Raw genomic sequence first — 24,183 nt, forward strand, 5'->3', positions numbered from 1 at the left:
AGGCTGTCACAAAGCACCGAGCCAATATCCCTGTGCCATGCGGCTGTTTCCCACTAGCTATCTACCTTACTACGTTTGTTAGTGTGTATATGCCCATGACTCTCTCTCGCCCTGTCACAGCCTACCCTTCCCCCTCCCCATAACCTCAAGTCCGTTCTCTAGGAGGTTGGCAGGCAGATTCTTAACCACTGCACCACCAGGGAAGTCCCATTATTAATATTTTGATGATCTTTTTTTTTTTTTTTTTTTTTTGGTATGCGGGCCTCTCACCGCTGTGGCCTCTCCCGTTGCGGAGCACAGGCTCCGGATGCGCAGGCCCAGCGACCATGGCCCATGGGCCCAGCCGCTCTGCGGCATGCGGGATCCCCCCGGACGGGGGCACGAACCTGCGTCCCCCGCATCAGCAGGCGGACCCTCCACCACTGCGCCACCAGGGAAGCCCTGATGATCATTTTTTTATACATGAGAAAGAGAGGGGGACTTTGTGTGTGTGTATATATATTTATGGAATTTTCCGTATATATTTTTTACTAAAGGTTATGATGCTTTGTTACTTTGTAATTACTTCCTTTGACTTGTTTGGTCTTTGCAATCAAATCATGAGCTCTTTGATGGCAGGAATTACTTTTTAGCCCTTTACAACATCCTCTTCTAAAGAATAGATGCTTGATGTCAAACCAGCCAGCATTTATTAATCAGTAATAAACAGTAGCTTGATCTAGCAAGATTTGGGAGTGAAGAAACTCTCTACCTTTTATATTCCTATCTCCTCTCCTGTCCTTTGCTCCTGTTAGTGAATAATGAATACCATGCTGACTCTAATTTTTTTCCCTTTCTAAAAGAAAGTGGGCCAGATAATGAGAACTTACAGGGTTCGCGTTACTTGTGTTCGATCCTCCTAAAGGAGCCTTGCTTTCTCTAGGGGACCGTGGAAAATTAGGAGAAGCTGCTTTGTCATGAGGTTCTGGGAAAGGAGAAGTCCTCTTCTGGCACCCCCTTCCCCCAATCTGGCTAATATACACCCAGGGGCAGTAAGCTGATTGGCAGCATATCTGTGAGCTTGTGCGGGTAAACGTGCCTTTCAGGCTCTTCTTTTTGTCCTGTTTACCCATGTGATACCCAGTGGGTGAGCTCTTCTCTCCAGACATCCCCATCCCACCGGAGCTGGCTAGATGAAACAGACAGCGGGAGAGTGACGTGGGCTCAGCCCCTGGAAGAATCTGTGTGTGTGTGTGGAAATGAGGCTGGGGTTGGTTACTGGAGGTGGGTGCAGATCAGACAAGGCGGGGGCCACAGGTGGTGTTTGAAATCTGCCAGCGACAGTAGGACTCATGGACAGGTGGTGGCAGGAGAGCACTTCAGGATTCATCCTTTCCTTTTGTGGCGGTGGCTTCTGGCTCAGCTGTTGCAGGTGGCTTTGAAGGAAGGATGGGGTGGCTTTTGCTGTAGCCACCGTTAGACCGTTGAAAGGTAGTTGCCTGTTGGGGAGATGGGCTGGGAACTGACTGGATGTAACAAGTGGCCAGTAGAGGGTGCTAAAGCATTTACTCATGCAATAAATGGTGAAGCCCTGAAAGCCCTGAAGCTAGTAGTTTTAAATCATTCTCTTTATAAAGAACTGAGTAGATCCACAGACATAGAAAACAAACTTATGGTTACCAAAGGGGAAGAGGGTAGAGGGATAAATTAGGAGTTTAGGATTAACAGATACATACTACCGTATATAAAACAGGTAACCAACAAGGACTTACTGTATAGCACAGGGAACTCTACTCAGTATTTTGTAATAACCTATGAGGGAAAAAGTCTGAAAAAGAATATCTGTATCTATATATCTATATATAAAAACTGAATCACTTTGCTCTACACCTGAAACGAACACAACATTGTAAATCAACTAAACTTCAATAAAAAAATAAAATAATAAAAAATAGAAAAAATAAAATATATGTCACTAGGTTAAAAAAAAGAACTGAGTATACTTTGGATATAGTATATAGAATTATTATTGATGGTAAATCTTAAAGTAAGTTATAGAACTCAAGACTTCTTGTATAAAACACATATGGACTTTTAGGACCCCCCATAGTATCTTTTTTTTTTTTGAACAGAAAAAGGGCATGTGAACAGTTGACTAAACTTTAACTTCTTATTTTTTATAAGTAGTTTACAGTAAGTGTACCTTAGCAGCAGTTCAAATTATATGATAGTGATAAAGAGGACTTGTTGAAGGTTTACGAGTCTGTTCTGCTGAGCCTTTCCTGTTTTCAGTCTTTTCTGAAGCCATCTGGTCAAAGCACTTTAAACTTGCACAAAGTCCCTGACCAGTGGATTGATCCAGAGTTCACACTCACAAGGCTGGTCTGAAAAGCACCTTTCTGTTACTTTTTTGGTAAGCCCCCCAAAAGAGAAAAGCTAATTTGAATATAATAAGGAAGAAGATGATCTTTCTAAAGATCTTACATATCCCTAGGGGACTGCAACTTGAAAACCTCTGAGCATTAAAAAAAAAAAATTGAAAAGATTATATAAAGGTACACATGCCCTTTGAAAAACAGTGTCCTTGGCATTGTACCCTTACTGGTGTTGGTCCTGAGCCTTTGCATAAGTCACCTGATGGTGTGTCTTGCTCCTGAAAGACTCCTGGAGCAGAAGTTGTTCTAAAGTTTTCCTTGAGTGGATCCAAAGGGGATTAAGTTAAATGTCAGAAGTTCTCCAAGTGGCGATTCCTTAGACCGAGATCCTCACGGCTGTACTGAAAACCTGGCGTGGATAAGAACGTTGAGAGAGGAACATGGGCAATGAGCTCGCTTCAGGTAGCAATCCTGTGGAGCTGGTAAATTTTCATTCCTCCTAGGCACACGTCAGTCAGTGGGCTTGGGCACACAATAACGTTGTACTCATGAGGGTCCTGGGTAAAACGAAACGTTTCTGTAGCTAGCTACTTCTTATGCTGCCTGGTGTCTTGTACCATTGTCTAGACCCCCTCAATTGGGTTGGGCGATGGATGCAGGGCTAGCATTTCACTTAGTGCAGGTAACTTCAAGAGAGGGCCTAGCGGACAGTCTCATTTTGTGGTGCTGTGCCCACGAGGGAAAGCTCCCAACCTTCCTGTCCAGCTCCGTGACCTTTAGGGTTACCACTAAAAAGTTCGGCAGCCCCCCTCTCTGATAAAGTTCAGGCTGTGCTCATAATCTTTTCCAGTAAACCTTTTGAGACACAGGAGATTTTTTCAGCATTCTTATTATTCTGAAACCCTTTTAGAGAGACTTTTCATGGACTTGGAAGGTTTAATCAGGAAGAAACTGAATCAGGTTGAAAATCTAATTCGTAAATTAGGGATTACAGGGTGGGGGTGTGAGGAGGAATCACAGTGGTTTAGCAGTGACTGTGTGTGAGGCAAATTTTGCCTAAATTCCTGTGAGAATTAGGAGTACTGTGGGGCACACGCTAAATCTACCCTGACAGAGACAACTTTCTCCATTTAGAACCTTTCCTGATGACGCCTAATTAAAAATCGTAAGCATCATAGGGTCATCTGGTTTTCCTGCTCTCCCCTTCTCCACCTCGGGCCCTGCCCTCATTTCGTAATGGAACCATAGCTACTGGAAAGCCTGGGGTTTTGTTTAGTCATGACAGTGACGTGGGCCACTCAAGTTCCCAGCATCATTAGGTAAAGGCATCTAAAGTCCTCAGGATTGGATCACCTCCCCTCCCTCCCCACCCCACCCTTAGGTGCTCTACATTTTGCACCCTTTGGTAAGGTATTTCTTGCCTTTCAGTTTCTAGTCCTGACTGAGCTTTTGGATCTCATGTGAAACTCATGTCTTGCTCTCTGGGCCAGATTTCAGTCACGCTTGCTGCTATTATCTCCTCAAGAAGGCCAAGGACTTTCAGGCCTTGCACATATTGTTCCTTCTCTTTGGAATGCTGTCCCTGCCCTTCCCTGCCTTTTTTTTTTTTTTTTTAACATCTTTATTGGAGTATAGTTGCTTTACAATGGTGTGTTAGTTTCTGCTTTATAACAAAGTGAATCAGTTATACATATACATATGTTCCCACATCTCTTCCCTCTTGTGTCTCCCTCCCTCCCACCCTCCCTATCCCACCCCTCTAGGTGGTCACAAAGCACCGAGCTGATCTCCCTGTGCTATGTGGCTGCTTCTCACTAGCTATCTATTTTACATTTACTTATAGTATATATAAGTCCATGCCGCTCTCTCACTTCGTCCCAGCTTACCCTTCCCCCTCCCCGTGTCCTCAAGTCCATTCTCTAGTAGGTCTGTGTCTTTATTCCCTGCCTTTTGAAGTCCTACTGAGCTCAGTAGTTTCTCCAGAGTTCCTGCTGTCTCCTGCTCCGTAGTAAACCCTCTTTTTTCGGCATTCATAGCATTTGCCTGTGCCTCAAATTCCAGTAGTTCTCAGTCTCACTGCCCTTTAGTTGCCCTGTCTCATCTCTGCCACGAGGGTGCTTACCAGGGAGCCTTGTGTACAGCTGTGGCTTAGCAGATGTTCCTGAGCTAATGTGGGTTCCTTCCTTAGTTCTCAGTTGGTACAATCCCTTTTATTTTTCTAGTGCTATCCAAGAAAGAACACTTTTGGATAGGAATACCGCAGAGGCTAGTTTAAGACTGGGAAGCTAGCTTTCTTAAATTTTCAAAAGTAGGACACTTGCCACGTTTGCAGTTTGAGGTGTTGAGCTAGGCTTCTCAGAAGATAGAATTAGGAAGTAGTGGGAAGGTCTGTTCAGGAGTTAGAAAGTGTCCTATCAGGCAGGAGGGAAGATATTCATTGCTTGATTATAAATTATGATCCCTTAGGCCATATATCCTTGGGCCTCTTTTTAGGTATGATCCAGATTAGGGTAACAGTCCTTTTTATTTTTATCTATATCAGATAGGGTCTGTAGTATACACCCATCAAAGGAGCTTTGTGGCAATTTTGCATGACTCTGGAGAATTGGGAGGGAGTGTTTTCCCTTGATATACAAGGGCCTTACACATGTGAGACCAAACCTGAGGGATCTCACAGACTCCTGGAAAATCAACATTGGTTTTGCATTGGATGCTGCCTGTCTCTTTGAAGCCATCTTTCATATGAAGTAGAAATATAGTACAAAAGAGTAACTTTTCATAGTAATTTTTTTTTTCTTTGTGGTACGTGGGCCTCTCACTGTTGTGGCCTCTCCTGTTGCGGAGCCCAGGCTCCGGACGCGCAGGCTCAGCGGCCATGGTTCACGGGCGCAGCCGCTCCGTGGCATGTGGGATCTTCCCGGACCGGGGCACATACCCGTGTCCCCTGCATCGGCAGGCGGACTCCCAACCACTGCGCCACCAGGGAAGCCCTCCATAGTAATTTTCACACTTGTTCTTTTAGGCAAGAGAATAATTGATATAGCAGTATACTCTTCGTTTGTGAAACTCCACAAAAATAATATTGTTTTGATGACTACACAAGGTCTTTCTCTAAAGTAAAGCTTTATTTTTCAGATTGTTCTTTTCATTCTGTAAACATTGTGGTCTTACAGGACAGTGATAGATCAGGGATTTTCAACTTTTTTTGAATTATTTAACTTTCTTTTACTGACTAATCTGATTCATCTACCATCCTCTCCTCCTTTAAATGCATTGTATGATTGTATGGAATTTTGTAATATTTCTTGTACAGAGTTTCATTTGTTTTGAGAATTTGGAAGGACAGAGAAAAATACTTAAATGTTGCAACATCAAGGGTTGGTAACCACAGGCTGTCTATACACGTCTTGGTAGCTTTCAACAGAGGCAGGGCAACTTGTCCTTAAGAGGAAGATGCCAAGACTGTGGAGTTTTCCATCGTCATTTATCAATCTTGACTATTTAGAGTGTGTTTGAGCACATTTAGTGAGTGACTGGGCCAAATTTAACAGATGCCCTGGTAGGAGGATTTATGGCCCAGAATTATCTTCTGGTTTGGTCTGTTATTTCTCCCAAAGTATGTTGCAAGATTGGAAAGCACTGTGCTTCCCTCTGTGGCAGTCCCTGAGTTGAAAAGGATTGGGAGGCTGAGGCTGTCCCGTCTCTGGTGAAACAGCACCCGATAGATAGAGTTACAGCTATAACCAGCACTTTCCACCATGGGCATTTCTGTTCTTCCTTATTTCCACTTTCTCTATACTTTCTTATGCCTCAGTATTAGTTAGGATGGTCTAGCTGCTAAAACAAATTCACCCAAAAGCTCAGACATTATAGAAAGTCACTTCTTGCTCAGTTAACAGTAATAGGTGGTTGACACATTGGAGGGCAGCTCTCCTTCAGGTGGTCCTCTGGGCATTCAGGTACAGCAATGTTGTCATCAATGTTATGAGGCCGTGAAGGTCGCTCAGGGCACTGTCTCTGTTCCAGCCAGCTAGAAGTAAAGGGCCAAGGAGGAGTGTGCATGGGATGCCCAGAAGTGGCATACACCACCCCTGCTTACATTTCTTCTGCTAAAGACCTAGTCACGTGGCCAAACCTAACTACGAAGGAGGCTGGGAATGGTTGTCTAACTGTGCCCCCAGGGATAAGAGAACATTGTATTAGTTTGCTAAGGGTACCTTAACAAGATCTCACAGACTGGGGAGCTTAAACGACAGAAATTTATTTTCTCACAGTCTGGAGCCTAGAAGTCCAAGATCAAGGTTTCTTTTGAGGCTCCTCTCCTGGGCTTGTAGAGGGCCTCTTCTTGCTGTGTCCTCACATGGTCTTGGTGTCTTTTCTGTGTTCACATTTTCTCTTGTTTTTAAGGATACCAGTCAGATTGGATTAGGGCCCACCCTGATGGCCTCATTTAATGTAATCATCTCTTTAAAGACTCTGTCTCTATAGTCGTAGTCTGAGTTACCGGGGGTTAGGGTTTCAACATGTGAATTTTTCTGGGGACACAATTCAGCCCATAACAAATGTGGATTTTGGTGAGGAACTAAAAGCTTCTTTCCTCTTCTCCAGTTTTTAATTTTATCTGCTTATGTTTAATCCATTCATTGGCAATCAGATCATGGATTTAGAACCAGATAGAGTAGATTCAAATTCCAGTTCCACTGCTTAATAGCTGTGGCTCTCTGAACCTCAGATTCCTCATTTCTGAAAAGGAAGTAAACCTTTTTATCTTGCAGAGTTGTTTTGAGAACTACATGAAGAAAAAAGCCCAGTGTAGGGCCTGGCACATAGAGCATTAGCATAATCACCTTTCTTCCATCGGTGATGCTTGGTCTTGCAAATGGTATCCAGACTGAAAAGCTTACTGACTGTTGCAATAAAAAGTCCAGACATTCTTGAGCATTATGTGGCATGTCAAAGATGTTCTCTGAAATCACCAGGCTTATGGACATACTCATGAAGTTACAAAAGCATTGCCATTAGATGGCAATCTAGCATGGATTTCACTGTGGAAAACCATGGCTTAACTTGCTTTCTATCTGAATTTTCTGAAGATACCCATTTCATTAAGGCTTTTCTGTCAATCTCATTCTGACCTAAGTTTTTTTTTTTTTTTTTTTTTTTATTTATTTTTGGCTGTGTTGGGTGTTCGTTGCTGCACGTGGGCTTTCTCTAGTTGCGGTGAGTGGGGGCTACGCTTCGCTGCGGTGCACGTGTTCTCATTGAGGTGGCTTCTCTTGTTGCAGAGCACAGGCTCTAGGCGTGTGGGCTTCAGTAGTTGTGGCACGCAGGCTCAGTAGTTGTGATTCGCGGGCTCTAGAGTGCAGGCTCAGTCATTGTGGCGCACGGGCTTAGTTGCTTCTTGGCATGTGGGATCTTCCTGGACCAGGGATCGAACCCGTGTCTCCCGCATTGGCAGGTGGATTCTTAACCACTGCACCACCAGGGAAGTCCCCTGACCTAAGTTTTCTGACATGGAAAATGAAATAAACAGCATTATTTCTCTTTTAAAAAATAACCTCCTAATTATTTTATAAATAAATGTATAATAAATATTCATTAATTTTTTAGGGATTGGTAGCTAATGTACATCTAGACATGTATTGGAGGGAAAACAAAGAATGTTATAATTTATATAAGAATATTATTTAATGTATTATATATTTATATATATATAACATGTTATATAATATATTATATATGTTTCCTTTTTATGTTACCATTTAGGTTTGGTAAGTTGTTTTCCTTTTTTTGAGAATTCCCATAGCTTATGAAGCCATGGTAAAGCCTTGACTGATTTTGATTTTTGTCTATACAGAATTTTGCAGCTATGGCAGGTAAATTATTGAGGTAATCCTCAAAAAATTTTTATAAATGTGTTCTTTAATTATTAGGTAAAGGCTTGTTTTTAGGTTTCTTCTTTAAATAGATCTTTAAGGATTTCTCTTATCTGCTAAAACATGCTGTTGACTAATCATATTTCCTACATATTACATTTAGAAATATCTCAAGGCATCCAATTTGTAACAGTCAAGTTTTTGCCACCTGGCTTTCTCTCTGGTTCCTTATACAAATAATTAATTAGGCAGAGAAAATTTTTATCTAGTTCCAGGAATAGAACTAGATAGAATAGAACTCACATATAAAGCTTGACTGGTTAAGCTTGGGTCAGAATCCCTTTATGTTCATGAACAAAGCTATCTGTAGCCTCTCTAGTGATAACAGAGATAGAGGGATTGTATCCGTGTGTTGCTCTGTGCACCTCGGGGCTGGCAGAATCAGAGACTTATTAGATCAGTGGGTCAAATGTTCAGCAGTTTTTTGCCACATCCAATCTATTACATAACCAATTATCTCTTTTTTTTCATATGTGTACATATATGTATAAAAAGCCTTTTGTCCTTATCTGTAACAATTTCATAGTTTAAGACTCAATATTTTGGACTTCCCTGGTGGTGCAATTGCTAAGAATCTGCCTGCCAATGCAGGGGACACAGGTTCGAGCCCTGGTCCGGGAAGATCCCACATGCCGTGGAGCAACTAAGCCCGTGTGCTACAACTACTGAGCCTGCACTCTAGAGCCCATGAGCCACAACTACTGAGCCCACATGACACAACTACTGAAGCCCGCGTGCCTAGAGCCCATGCTCCACAACAAGAGAAGCCACCGCAATGAGAAGCCCGTGCACCGCAAGGAAGAGTAGCCTCTGCTCACCGCAACTAGAGAAAGCCCGCGTGCAGCAAACAAGACCCAACGCAACCATAAATAAAGAAAGAAAGAAAAAAAGAAGTAGACTATCATAAAGGATAGGAATGTGTTAAAAAAAAAAAGACTCAATATTTTAACCCCATCTATGATTTTGTTATTCCAAAAGAGCCTTTGGTGTGTATCAGTTAGGGTGCCTTTGGCTGCCAGAAGCAGAAATTCCAACACAGTCTGCCTTAAACAAGAAAGGAGATTTGCTGGGTTGCGTAGGTGAAGGAAGCCAGTTATAGCTGGGTAGGTGTGGGTCGGGGCCCTGCCGTACCGCTTTGTCCTCTTTTAGCTCCGCCCTCTCTGAGTTGGTTTCATGGTCAGGAGCAGAGGCAGGCCTCCACTGTGCGCAGCACACATCCGGAGGGCAAGGCAAGCCGTTCTCATGGCTCCCTCTTGAAGAGCAAGGGAACTTCTTTTTCACAATCCCTTAGCACACTTTCCCTCATTCTTATTGGCCTTGACTGGGTTACATCCCCACTTCTGAACCAATCCATGTAGGCAGGGCAATGAGATGCCCCTCAGCTTACACCTGGATTTCTGAACTGGTCTTCAGTAGGTGCTGAGATTACCCTTAGGCCAGCGAGGCCTGCCTCTGGAGTAGGTTCAGGTCATTTCTCCTGAAGCTCATGGACTGTGTGGAGAAAATGGAAATCAAAGTAGTGACAAGAGGATGCTGGATAAACACTAGTGCTCAGTATAAAATTATATGCTTAGAATGACATTTCTTACTGTATAAATACTAAAGTTCAGAACATTTTTACATGCTCTGTTTTGCATGTAGTCAATATATAGTATTGTGTTACATTAAAAATTATCCTTTATTTATAGTACTTGTTCATGAGAAATCTATTTTGGTTTGGAGACATATACTCTATAATTTATATTATTAATCTCTTTATCACTATACTGTTAAATATACCATGTTCTTGTTAAAGCAGAAAGTTTTTCTTTTTCTTTGTTTTTATAAATTTATTTATTTATTTTTGGCTGCGTTGGGTCTTCGTTGCTGCTTGCAGGCTTTCTCTAGTTGCGGCGAGCGGGGGCTGCTCTGCGTTGCAGTGCGCAGGCTTCTCATTGCGGTGGCTTCTCTTGCTGTGGAGCACGGGCTCTAGGAGTGACGGCTTCAGTAGTTGTGGCTCGCGGGCTCTAGAGCACAGGCTCAGTAGTTGTAGCGCATAGGCTTGGTTGCTCCGCAGCACGTAGGATCTTCCCAGACCGGGGCTCGAACCCGTGTTCCCTGAATTGGCAGGCAGATTCTTAGCAACTGCACCACCAGGGAAGCCCAGAAAGTTTTTCTTGAGCCTGCTTAATTTGATGGCTTACAGGCCAGGAAGTTAGGAATTTCCCCATCTGATTAAATGCCATTGAATAATTCCGGTAAATAATGCTAAATGCTCTTGGGAATTATTATAAAATTTTGTGGTAAGCCTTTTTCATCTTGGTGTCTTGTTGTTCTTAATATTTTTAGTGGTTTCCTATTAATTTTTCTTTCTTTTTTTTTTTTTGTGATTAAAGTTGTTTGTGAGGGCTTGATTCTTTTTCCAGTAAGATAGAATCTGAGAATTTATTGATTTCAGATGATCACGTTAGGCCTGATTTATTCAGAGAGGTATAATATATTGCAAAACTTTCCAGTAAATCTTTAGCTGTTGAGATTTAATTTAAGCCAAATCTCTCTTTTTTTAATTTACTGTTGTAGAGAGGCCAGTGGTATATTCTTTTGCTGCATAGTAAAAAGTTGTTAAAGCTATTTTTAGAAAGAAGTAATTTTTTTCTAGAAATCTTTGAATTTACTACTTTAAAAACTGCATCTTAGTATTCGTTTAATGAGAAAACCCATGAGTATGAAAAGATCCTATGAATTCAGTCACATTTCAGAATAACTTTGTGTGAATCACAGCCATACATACATACGTCTAGAAACAGTGCACATGTGTGAGGCGTTTTTTTCTGTCTATTGGCAGTTCTGGGTGCACACAGAGATTCAAGGATGCCTTACACTAATCTGTGGCACCTCTATCCACCCTAAATAATGGCCATCCAATTGGGAAACTATAATTAAAACTTTTAGATGAGTGCTATAAGTATCTTAGCTATTCTCCTAATAAATCTTTGAATGCAACTAATCTTTGAATGCAACCTGTTTCAATCCTAAACTATTAGACCTTAGAGCTGTAAGTAAAGCTTTCCTTCCCCATCTAGCCTGCACGTGGTAGGCACTAAGTTATTACTTGAGTCAATGAATGGATGAATCCTTGAATGATGACTGTGAATGCATGTTGTCCTACCATTGTCTTGGCAAAAGTATGGAAATAAACTCCCAACTGGGAGGGAACTGAGTAATCTTACCAGGAACTTAATGTCCATGAACCATAAGGAACCAAGAAATATTTCATGAAGTTGAACATCTTTCACCCACAGTTTGTATTGTGCCAGGAAATATATTAAAAAATTTTTTTTCTCCTTGTTAATTTTTTCAATCAGTGATTTTTGGGAGAGGGTGGTTTGAAGAGATGTAACAGTCTTGGTCTTTTTGTATATCTCATCTTTTGCAGATAAATGATAAAATTAACGGAAATGAGCAGTCAAAAGGGGAAAGCCCAATTGTGCCTCTAAAAAAATACCTCTTATCTGCCTTCTTTTATTAACTCTTCTGCCTTCTACAGTCCTGTCTTGAAACACCTGATATGCTCATTTGATCTTTTATCCTTGTGTCTAGGATCTGCACAGGGCTGTCACTGGGGTAATTATGGGACATCTCTATATGGGACATCTCTAATTAAACATTGGATATATTCTTTTCTATGTTATATATTATAAAAAAATCTGTGCACATCTTCCTGTCTATTATCCATCCTTAGTTATGTTTCTGTCTGCCTGTATAAGTGTTTGGATTCACTCTTTGAAAGGCTGTCCTAACTGTATAGCTTCCTTTGCTGTAGCAGGGAGGGCAGAGGATTTTGAGTGCAGTGTTTTCAACTGGTAAGTTAACAGACTGGTTAAGGGCATTTCTAAGTTATTTTAATTCTTCTAGTGCAACTCTTTAATCTCTGTCCTCAGCTTAAACGGGGAAACTTTAAAACTTTATGCTTTATCTGTTTATAAAAATAGTATGACTTGTTGGAAATGCAGTAAAGTACAAAGTAGAAAATAAAGATCATTTGTGATCCTTCTACTCAGTGGAAAATACTCTTAACATTTTACCATTTTCTTTCAGCCTTTTTTCCATGCATTTTTATCATGTTAGATGAAGATAAAATATCTTTCTTACTTTCTCCACTTAATATTATTATATCATAAGTTTTCTCCCTTAACATAATAAGTCAGTAAGAACTCTTTGCAAATATATTTTAATGGTTTGTGGAATTTTCTTGTTTGAATGTGCTGTATTTAATGTAACTGTTCTCCCAAAGTTAGCCTTTTCATTTATTTCCAGTTTTTGTCAATTAAAAATAATGTTCTAACATTTTTTTTCTGCTTTATTCTTGTATCTGTACTTTCATTGATTTCCCCAGGATTAATCAAACCTTAGAAGTAGAATTACTGGATGAATGAATATCAGTATTTTTGGCCTGTTGATACACACTTGATCTACTATGCTTTGTTGAAAGATTACACAGTTCATAATCTCATTAGTAGATTTTCCAGCTAATTGTTTCATTTCAGAAGTATTTGGATTTTGTTGACTCTTTCAGTTTGAGGGCAAAAATGTATCTCACTCTTTGTACTCACATTTCTTTTAGTCTTACTGAGGGTGAACTTTCTTCATTTTGTTGTTACCATTCTCTTTGAATTGGCCATTTGTATTTGCTGTTTATTTATCAATTAGGATCTTAGTGTTTTGTTTTTATTTAAATTTCTGTGAGATTTTTATTGTATTAATTTTTTGTCGTGTTTTTTTTTTTTAGGATACTAATACATACCTTTTTCATATTTAAGCCTATTGACATTTTCCTTTGTAATTTTTCCCATTGCTGTAAATTTAGGAAGTACTTTTCAATCCAAAGACAGGAGAGATATTCACCAAGTGTTTACTTTTTTTCTTTTCTTTATGGGTTGATTTTTTTCTTTTCTTTTTTTTCTTTTCTTTTCTTTTTTTTGCGGTACGCGGGCCTCTCACTGTTGTGCGGAGCACAGGCTCCGGACGCGCAGGCTCAGCGGCCATGGCTCACGGGCCCAGCCGCTCCGCGGCATGTGGGATCTTCCCGGACTGGGGCACAAACCCATGTCCCCTGCATCGGCAGGCGGACTCTCAACCACTGCGCCACCACGGAAGCCCTTCTTTTATAATTAATTCTGACCTATAGAGTTCAGAGTTCAGTTTGAAGTAAGATATTAGGTTTGGGGAGTTTTTTCCCCTAAAACCTAGCTAATCATCTTATTCCTTTTGTTCCTTCCATTTTGTGATGCTGCACTTACCTTACATTACATTTTTATCATAGTAGGCCGTCAGGGTAGAATAGTACTTTGAAATTTCCTTCTCAGTCTTTCCCTCCCTTAACCTAATCTTTTGAGGATTTGCTCATTTGGAACTTTTTTGTGCTACTCTGCTCCTCTTTTGGCTCCCTTTCTTCCCCTCTTCTGTTTTTAATTTGCATTTCTGCACTTTTCAGAATTTTCAAAAAATTAATCCACATGTGAGTTCTTAAAGGCAGCTGCACTGTTATATTCATCATTGTATTCCCTGTAGCCCTTATTGAATTTTTAAAAGTATAACATGAAAACAAGCTCTTCTAGAACACTTGGGAGATAAGAAAAAGCCAAAGAAGGAAATAAATTATTCTTAGTCTTACTACTCAAAGACGTCCTGATATTGTTAAACATTATACTCTATAGAATTTGCTAGGAACTATATAGTATATGTAATATTGTGTGTGTGTGTGTGTGTATCTACACACACACACACTTGAAACATTCATACATATGTATATGTAAATTTTTTTTTACTGAATGGGAACATCCTATACATACTGTTTTGTTGTGTGCTTTTACTTGTAATAATTCCATGTCTTTTAAACATTCCTCTGTAACTTAAATCTATTTTTTTAACTTACCCTCCTGTTATTTGGCTATGTACTAAGTAAAATACTGTTATGTGAAAGAAAATGCTATCCTTTCAAAAGCGGTTGAATTTCAGAGTGATAATATGGACGGAACACCTGTTATCTCTGTTATGACACACACGTGTGTGTGTGTGTGTGTGTGTGTGTGTGTGTGTGTGTTGTGTCAGCCACTGCAAAATTGTTCTGTGAAGGTTGAATAAGTAAAATCAAAGAAGAGAAATAGGTGATGCATCAGATGTTTTCTAGCGAGCCTGAATGGTTTTGGCCACTTGACGTCTTATAAAGTGGGCAGCATTACAGATGCAGGGTCTGATCTGTAGCTATAGACATCTCAGAAGGAAGAAGGAATCCAGAATGTCTAGGGCGGGAGAAATTAGTTAGATGCCAAATCCAATTTGTGAGGTCGATGGTCGTAAAGTTGGTGTGGTTAGAATTCAAAGGGGTTGCGCCTGGATCCAACTTGGTTCTAGCCAGAAGAGTAGCTTAAGGCACATCGACCTAAGACTGGAGGGTACAAGTAAGGTGGGAGGAAAGGCTGTGGCAAACGGGAGTCTGGTTAATAACGGAGGGGCTCTGGACAAGGGCTGGGGGTGGGTGGTGACGACAGTAAATACCTGCAAAGTACAGGTTAGCCCTTTAAACTCGCCGCTTTATGTAGATGCAGCCACGTCATCCAGAGCTTTACATCACTGCAGTGCTGGTCAGCATGACCTTTAGTTTGGGACGAGTCCTCAGATGCTGTTGTTTGCATCCCCAAATTCTCATGCTCGAGTAATGTTTAAGTATTCAAGATACCTTTGGTGGACTACAGTGCGGGAGGGTAGAGGAAAGGAATACGTAATTCCAGAGAATTTTGAGAAGTGGCGAAACTACCAGGACCAAAGGGTGTGTTGTCTTTGGGAAAAGATCTCCTCATTCTTGCTCTTTTTCATGGAGACTCAGAAGAGAGAACCAGAGCTTCTCTAACAAACCATTGTGGCTGGAGCAGAAGGTCCAGTGGGGCAGTAGTGAGGAGAACTGCTAAGAGGAGTGCTTCAGCCCGGGGAGAAAGGCCTTGGGCAATAGGACGCTTAGGAGTTGGGCTTGATCTTGGAAGTATAAGGTTCGCATTGAGAAAGGAGGTACACCCACACGTATCTTTACAACTTTGTCTTTCACACGTGCTACAAAAAAAAAGGTTATTTTTCTTTTTTGAATCGCATATATTCCAGTCAAGTAGATTGAAAAGCAGATTATTATCATGCAAATTTTACTTTGAGTTGATTTCCATTTATAAAACTGACAGTGCTTTTACTAAAATTCTGTAGACATAGAGTTGAAAACTTTCGAAAGAAGAAAAAAAAAGATTAGGCCATTAATTCTCTGCTTTCCTGTGGCCAGTCTCGCAAGTTTATTTCCTTTCTCTTTTGGCTTAGATATTTACACTGTTTTATGAAACTTGAACGAGGTATTATACCCACAGTGTGGACCCCTGTTGAACATATTAATTTATGTTAGCTTGAAAAATCCTTATGTTTGGTGCTTTATCCTCTATGAAAGAATGAGTAAACGATTTATTATAAGATGTGAAATACCTCATGAGGGGCAGGCTCCATGAGAACAGGGATCTTTTCTGTTTATCTACCAGTACACTCCCAGCACCAGGCATGGAGCTCGACTCACCAGAGGTGCAGAGTACATAGTTGTTGAGTGGGAATAAAAATGTATGAGTGGTTCCTAAGATTTTTCGGAGTTGTGGTATCCTACTGTTTCCATTTCATGGTACTTCCCTGTCTCTCCTCGAAGTTATCCTGTGTTAAATTAAGGTAGATTAATAGAGCATGTGGGAAAATCTGGTGCCATTGGTTAAGACGATTGGAAATACTCTATTTTGTCATTCATAGATTACTGTTGAATGTTCCCTTGACATTTGTGATCTTTATGAATCGTCCAATTTGGGTGCACATAGTTTCCTTACTAGCTTATTTATTATGCATTTTTAAAGAAACAGGCAAAATGTTGATCTCTTCATGAGTGGTACAGGGTGTAAACCAGTTGGGAAGAGCAGTGCTAGCTGAAATTTCCATGCTTAGCAAATGACAAGGCTTGCTCTCTGGCTAAGCGGCTCCCTCCCACCCACTGGCTTTGCAGCTCACACTCATCCTATTTCTTCCTTAGGAGACTGACCAGTCTCACCTGTGTTATGAACTTTAGGGGGTCTCTTTGAAAGAGTTATACATTCAGATGTTAAATTCCTGGGTACCCAGAGACTACTGTAATAATTAGAATATAAAGTTTTAAGAAATTACCATGTAATTTGTACTCTTTTCTTTGGTTTTATTAGGTAAAAAAGCTCCCGTTTTGTTTAGTAAAGAAATGATCGAGTCCATGAAGGAAGGTTCAGTTGTTGTGGATTTAGCTGCTGAGGCTGGTGGAAACTTTGAAACCACCAAGCCAGGAGAACTTTATGTTCATAAGGTACAGCACAAAGCTTCCTCTATCTATGAACCTGTTCCTATATCTTTATTGATTTGTGAGAGGGTGTTTATTGCTTTAAATATTTAGAGAAACTGAGGCCTGAAATTTTCTAAACTTAAAAACAGTCACATTTAAAGCTCCTTTTTTTTTTGTGGTACGTGGGCCTCTCACTGTTGTGGCCTCTCCCATTGTGGAGCACAGGCTCCGGACGTGCAGGCTCAGTGGCCATGGCTAATGGGCCCAGCCGCTCCGCGGCATGTGGGATCTTCCCGGACCGGGGCACCAACCCGTGTCCCTTGCATTGGCAGGCGGACTCTCAGCCACTGCGCCACCAGGGAAGCCCTAAAGCTCCTTTTGAAATATGTATTTGTGAGTGTGTGTGTATATTTATAAAGATTTGTAATTTCAGAACTTAGCCTTGACTGAGAACTGTCCTAGAAAGAATATGGGCATTTAGTAACAGACCTTTCTGACTGTATTTTTGTTTGTTTAGGGGATTACTCACATAGGCTACACAGACCTTCCCAGCCGAATGGCCACTCAGGCCAGCACCCTGTATTCCAACAACATCACCAAGCTCCTGAAGGCCATCAGCTCTGACAAAGACAATTTTTATTTTGAAGTGAAAGATGACTTTGACTTTGGTACAATGGGTCACGTCATTAGAGGAACTGTAGTGATGAAGGTAAGTGAAGAGATCTGTTTCTCCTGTGTTTTCATTATATATTTGTTTTAGGATTTTTGTTTACAGAACGATCCTATTTTGGAATTGGGATATATTCTAATAAAGTATCGATGTGTTGGGTTTATGCCAATAAAAATTGTTTAAAAATGTAGAACAGTTTAAAGAAAAATAATGCAAGATTTATATACATGTGTGACTCACCTAAAATATGCATCGCTTTTGATAAACAGAAACAAAAAAACAGACAAAACACCCAGAATTGAATAAAGTAAAAATTAAATATTCCCCCTCCCCCACCTATCTGCTTTTAAGTTTGTTCTGTATTCTTCCTTATATGTTCTGTACACATACTAATTGTACATCTATGTGTGTATGCATGACACAGACATTATTTATATACATGTGTGATATGTATTTATATAAAGTGATATTATAAATTACGTGAATTTCTATATTTATTTAAAATTACTTTTCAAAGAAGTGTTTTTCCCCAACACTGGATTGGCTGAATGCTGGATTGACTTTAAAAAGTGCTATTTTTCTGATTTCTGTTAGGATGGCGAAGTGATCTTCCCTGCTCCCACACCGAAAAATATTCCTCAAGGTGCCCCAGTAAAACAGAGGACAGTGGCTGAGCTGGAGGCTGAAAAAGCAGCTACTGTCACGCCCTTCAGGAAGACGATGACATCAGCTTCTGTATATACAGCAGGTGAGGGTCCCATCTATGAAGATTTAGTCCAGATTCTTTGAATTTTGTGAGTTATGTATTAATTGTCAAAATTAGTAAATGAAATGCTGTTGTCCTTTGTTGGATTCCATCAGGACTTGGGCCTGTTAGAAGCAATTTTCACATACATGTCATCTGTCCCACCTCTGTGAACGTGGAGACTGCATTGTGTACCCTCAGAGATGCAGGCACTGGGATAAATGCTGGATTGAATGAGTGTGAAATAATACATAGGCTGTTAATACTTTTATAGAAAACATTTAAAATATCGTTAATATTTTTATATATATCAAATATAATGAGTATTGATGTATGACAGATTGTGTTGGTGTTAAGTGCATGTAAATGTGGTTATTGGTTTATTTTTTGTGGTTTATAAAACATCACTTGTGATTATCTGCACCTCTGGATAAGACTGGGGAACCAAATATTTGCATTGAAGAATAAACAGTAAGTTATTCACCTAGTAAAAAAAAATTCAATTTAAAAATTTTTATCTCTTTCTTTACAATTTAACATAGATTCTTTGTTTTCTAATTCACCTTCATGAAGGCAGTAAAGAATTATCGTAAAATAATGATAAATATTCATTCTGGCTATGAACTGTTAGAGTCTGAAATATGGATATTTGATTTTAAATTGGTTTCTGTCTCATAGAATGAAGTAAAAATGTTTAGATTTGCTTAGAGCCAAAATAAAAACAAAACAAAAGCCAACTATAAAGAATAAGGACCAGTACAAAGCACACAGAATTCTTGTAGTCTCAGCATTCTCCAAATTCCCATGTGAGTCCAGATGTTTTAAAGCTAAATATGTAACTCTCCTTGAATAAAGAGCAAGTCTCAGCAAAATGACTGAAAAAGCCTTTAGTTGCGAACATTGTGAATAGATGGAGCAGTGTCCCTATTTGCTCTTACTTGTTAAAAAAAAAGAAACCATGTTACTGTTTTGTGCATGGAGAGTATTGTCAGCAGGGTTGTAAATTTCCATTTCTCTTTACAATTCATAAGGAAATGTAGTGAGGCATGAATGATGATTTATTTTTCTAGGTTTCTCTTACGTTTATTGAGTCAAGGTTTATTGCATTTTAATAGATATGACATTGGCATATTCCAGTGAATAAAAGGATGGCCTTATATTTATTTTCTGTACCCTAAAACTTCCTCCTTTATAATAAAACCAAGTGTTTTTCTTGTGTATTTGTTAGGAATCTATTTGACTAGCATTCTTCAAAGAATGTAATTTGCTTTTTTTCCCTTTTCTTTTTTCTCTGTTTTTCTTTTCTTTTTCCTCTGTTATACAAACTAAATGTAGCACATTTGACATTACTGAATGTATTATAGAAAAGACTTTAGTTTATTAAATAGTTAATAAGAAAACCTGGGGCTTCCCTGGTGGCGCGGTGGTTAAGAATCCGCCTGCCACTGCAGGGGACACAGGTTCGATCCGTGTCCCGGAAGATCCCACATGCTGAGGAGCAGCTAAACCCATGCACTACAACTACTGAGCCAGCTCTCTAGAGCCTACAAGCCGCAACTACTGAGCCCATGTAGCACAACTACTGAAGCTCACTTGCCTAGAGCCTGTGCTCCGCAACAAGAGAAGCCACTGCAACGAGAAGCCCACGCACCGCAACAAAGAGTAGGCCCTGTTCACCACAGCTAGAGAAAGCCCTCATGCAGCAACGAAGACACAACATGGCCAAAAATAAATAAATAAAATAAATAAGTTTATTAAAAAACAAAAGAAAAGAAAACCTTCAGATGTGGGATTTCTATCTTAGATGCCCAACACAATTGACTGCAGGTTATGGTAATTTAGTGCTTCTGAACTAATGTGGGCATTTAATGAGTGCTAGGCATTGTGCTAAAACACTTCACGTGCCTTAGCTCATTTATTCCTTATAGGTACTCAGTAAAGTGGGCATATTATTATTTTCTTTTTCCAGATGACGACAGAGAGGGTTAATAATTTTACAGATGAGGGTACTGGAGCACAGAGAGGTTAAGTAACTTGCCTGAGATCACACAGCTGACAAGCAGTAGAGCCAGGATTTGAACCAGGCAGTCTGGCTTAAGAAAACATGTCCTTAAATATAACCCTGTACAGCCCTTCTCTGATGTTTAACTGAAACACAAAACAATATTCTGTCTAACTCTCCCTCCAGATGGTTAATAGGCCATCCATTGGAACACTGGAAATCTTGTATGTGGGTAGGAAAATAAAAATTAAAACTACAGAGACTTCCCTGGTGGTCCAGTGGTTAAGACTGCGTGCTTCCACTCCGGGGGGCACTGGTTCAGTCCCTGGTTGGGGAACTAAGATCTCACATGCTGTGTGGGGCAGTGAAAAAAATTTTTTAAAAATTTAAAACTACAGTCTTATTGACTGATGTAAAGTAAAATGAATGTCAATTGCTAATGTTCCAGCTATGCCACTTATAAAGAAATAGTTTATATCAAGGGATAAAAGTACCTTATTCAAAAAAGTTAAATTCCAGCTTTCTGGTCACCCATTATCAGTTGGTTTTCACTGACCACTAGGTAACCCTTTCCTCTGTTGCAGAACAGCCATCCACATGTTTGCTATTAGGAAAGGCGATAATTAAAGATGTATGTTGAGAGCTGACTGTTTGTATTCTGCACATTCTTAATTTAATTCGTTTTTTTTTTTTTTCCTTTTCTTTGTAAAATCCTGTTTGCTGACTTAGTGTTGGGGCTGGAGCTGACTACCCTGGCCAGCAGTCCAGTCCAGATTCAGGAGCAATTGCAAAACTTCTGTCCCGGGTGGGTGGAAGCCATATGTTTTGGGGAGGTGCTGGAGTGAATGAAATCCTTCCTACTCTCTTAAAATCCTTCTTCCTCAGCCAAATCTGAGAGTGACATGAACTTGGCCTCACAGAAGTCTGTCTTATAAAGGTTGTGTGTTGCCCAAGTAGAAAATGCTTTGGTAGATCCTTTATAGGCCTATAATTCTGGAATAAAAACACTTGTATAAACACATGTGGCACTGTCAGTGAAAGTTAAAATGGGGAAGAGGACAAGTTATACAGAGGAAAATGTGCAAATTGTTATTAAGGTGACTCATAAATTTTACTAGATGTTTAAAATTTATTTTATTTTGGGGAGTGGTGGTCAGGAAGTTGAATTTTGTTCGCAATACCTTTAACTCCCTTTCACCACCCCTCTTCCCAGTCATGGAACATCTCAAAAAATCTCATTATTGGCAAGGGTGTGGAATTTTAAAGCATTGACTGTCCCACATGTTTGTTTGTGTGTGGGTGTGTGTGTGCTTTTAATCTTCCCGAGATAATTGGATGTGAACTCACACTGTTTCCTCTCTTTCTCTAGGTCTCACTGGGATACTGGGTTTGGGCATTGCGGCTCCCAATTTAGCCTTTTCCCAGATGGTGACCACTTTTGGCTTGGCTGGCATTGTGGGCTACCACACTGTCTGGGGAGTGACCCCCGCTCTCCACTCACCACTGATGTCTGTGACTAATGCAATCTCAGGTTTGTTCGCCTCTTGTTTTCCCTCAATTTAGGTTTTCAAGGGCTTATTCAACTCTAGGAGTGCTTTCTATGAGGTTTATAAAGTCTGTGTTTTCCAAATTGTAGGGCTTGGCATCTTGGTGGTTGTGGTGACTCAGGCTCCCAGAGGGTGCAGAGGTGGGGTTGGAAGTGAGAGGCCGATGGAGTGTGTCATACCTTTGGGCTGCTCCTGTTGCAAGCAGTGCAGAGCTACTGTTCCTTCTTTCAGTTATGATTTCCTTTAAAGAAGGGATTCCTCTGATAAAATTTGGAAACAGTGTTTCACAGCAGCAGCATGGTCCATGCAGGGTCCACACAGCTACGTGGACAGATGTGGGAGCTGCTGTGGCTTGGAAACCATGGCCCCAGTGGGCATCTCTTGCACAGGCATGGCTTTCAGGATCTCTACCGGGAACAGGTCCAATTCCAAGAAGTACTATGCTCAGGAAAGCCCAAAGCTGTGGGCTTTCACCATCATATATTTATTGTTCATGCATAGTATTTTCCAGTTGTGTAACCACCAGAGGTCCCTTTGCACCATGAACAATGTTGTCTAGTAACATTATTGATTTATATCTTTATCAGGGGAACAGAGCTAGAAAGTAAAGGTTAAAATTCTTATGCAAAAGGAGAAAATGTTTTGGTAACTCTTTGCCCACAAGAGTACTTCAGTGAGAATGTGTGTGAGAACTTTCTCCTTTATGATGCATGTGCTTGTGAGGTCTTTCAGCGATGACATTTGATTTGGCAGCACGACTATTAGCTACTGTTTAATATATCCATGCTTTCTTCCCAGGGTTGACCGCAGTTGGTGGGTTGGTGCTGATGGGAGGACATTTGTATCCTTCCACAACTTCTCAGGGCCTTGCTGCTCTTGCTACATTCATATCCTCAGTCAACATTGCAGGTATGAGGACAGTGAAAGAACCCAGAGTGCGATTTTTAGTGGAGACACGAGAAGCAAATATAAATCAATATAAAACAAACATTCTGATTTTTAAGAATTTAATCATGCCTTTAAAAAATGTTTCACTCAGATGATAAATGCTCTGTGTGAAGGAAAATTAGTTATTTTGCCCATTGGTAAGTTTTAGAAACTATTTGATAAGAGAACACCCCTCCCCCTGAATGCCCCAAAGGTTAACTACAATGCCTACAGGTTAACTGGAAAGTTATTTAATGCATAGTTTTGAATTAAGCTGACTTAGAGCTATCACCATAACATCTTTAAATGGGTATAATTTTAGATAAAACTTTAGCCTTTTGCCTTATCCTGGCCTATGTTCCTGAAAACTGAAAGCCTAGCGCATCACTTGTATATGAAACTCATTCGATGATATTTTGTAGCTATAAATTCTTTAACGTGTCCAAACAGACCTGGTGCCAGCTGATATGGTATTTTTTCTTTTATCACTTATTATAGGGCTTAACAAACAGAATAACCTATTAGAAGAAAAACCCGGCCTTTGATCTTCTGCATTCCCGAGCTGTTTGAATGGCTGTTTATTGTTAGTCATGCAGAAATAGCTGGTTTTATACTCTGAGAGCAAATTTTCTTCCTAAATGTATTAAGGGTTCCTCCCTTCAATGTAACTGGCTTGAATAACAGAATAACTTCTAATTTCGAGGTTCTGAAATGTTACTTAAAATGGTATTTATTCCTAGATGATAAAGATGTGCTGAAAATAGAAAACTTGTAGCTCTTTAAAAATTATGTTGCTCAATGAGATACCTCTTTCTGTTTTATATTTACTTTGATAAGGTGGCTTTCTGGTGACTCAGAGAATGCTGGACATGTTCAAACGTCCCACCGACCCCCCAGAACACAATTACCTGTATCTACTCCCTGCCGGTACCTTTGTTGGAGGATACTTAGCTGCCCTCTCCAGTGGTTATAACATTGAACAAGTAAGAGTCTCTTTTGAAAGCTTTTACTTTTGTACTGTGTCTTCATCCCAAGTAGACCTAACATTATCATTACCAAAATTCAAATTCTATCAAGCAAATATGACAGTAACTTTTGAAACATCTTGGTCAAATAGAGCATTCTCATCTTCTAAGAATCAGGACCTTGGATTCTAGAGACAGATTTGCCTGCCAAGTCTGCAAGGATGGGTTTACCTGTTTGTCCCTAAGTTTTTCCACATGTAAAAAGAGGCAAGAAGTTTATTAGTACCCTTCTTATGTATCTGGCTGGATTGTTGTAGGGATACAATGAAATAATCAGTAAAACATTTTTATTATTAGATATCATTAGTCCTTTTCCTACTTACTTTCTTCCCCTGTGGATCCAGGAGATGTTATGCCAGTGCATTTAAAAAAGCTAATTTAAAAATGCATGCTGTGTAGAGAAACAGAAATAATCAAGTTGGACTTTGAAAGTTCCATGTCTAAATATAATTTATAATAGAGACTCAACTTTGTTCCAAACTCAGTCATACCTTTCTTTTCAATGACTATTTCAGCCTCTCTGACAGCTGAAAAATCATGTCTCCTTTGGTTTCTGCTGTTTCTAACATGTACTATTTGTTGAATGAACACAATCTTTTTTGAGAAGAGTTAGAACAGTGA

General features: G+C 40.0%; 1 protein-coding gene across 5 annotated transcripts in view; it reads left to right on the forward strand.

Moving 5' to 3' along the window:
• The window catches only part of NNT (nicotinamide nucleotide transhydrogenase), a 94,344-nt gene that overhangs the window by 29,446 nt on the left and 40,715 nt on the right, over nt 1-24,183 (forward strand). For all 5 annotated transcript variants that reach the window (XM_060142929.1, XM_060142932.1, XM_060142930.1 and 2 more), the window contains exons 8-13: nt 16,537-16,670; nt 17,164-17,355; nt 17,911-18,064; nt 21,433-21,594; nt 22,409-22,519; nt 23,375-23,520. In XM_060142929.1, coding sequence (XP_059998912.1) covers nt 16,537-16,670; nt 17,164-17,355; nt 17,911-18,064; nt 21,433-21,594; nt 22,409-22,519; nt 23,375-23,520 — 899 coding nt within the window. The remainder of the gene's footprint in view (nt 1-16,536; nt 16,671-17,163; nt 17,356-17,910; nt 18,065-21,432; nt 21,595-22,408; nt 22,520-23,374; nt 23,521-24,183) is intronic.

Source organism: Lagenorhynchus albirostris, chromosome 3 (genome assembly GCF_949774975.1).
Source record: "Lagenorhynchus albirostris chromosome 3, mLagAlb1.1, whole genome shotgun sequence".
In the NCBI taxonomy this organism is placed as follows: domain Eukaryota; kingdom Metazoa; phylum Chordata; class Mammalia; order Artiodactyla; family Delphinidae; genus Lagenorhynchus; species Lagenorhynchus albirostris.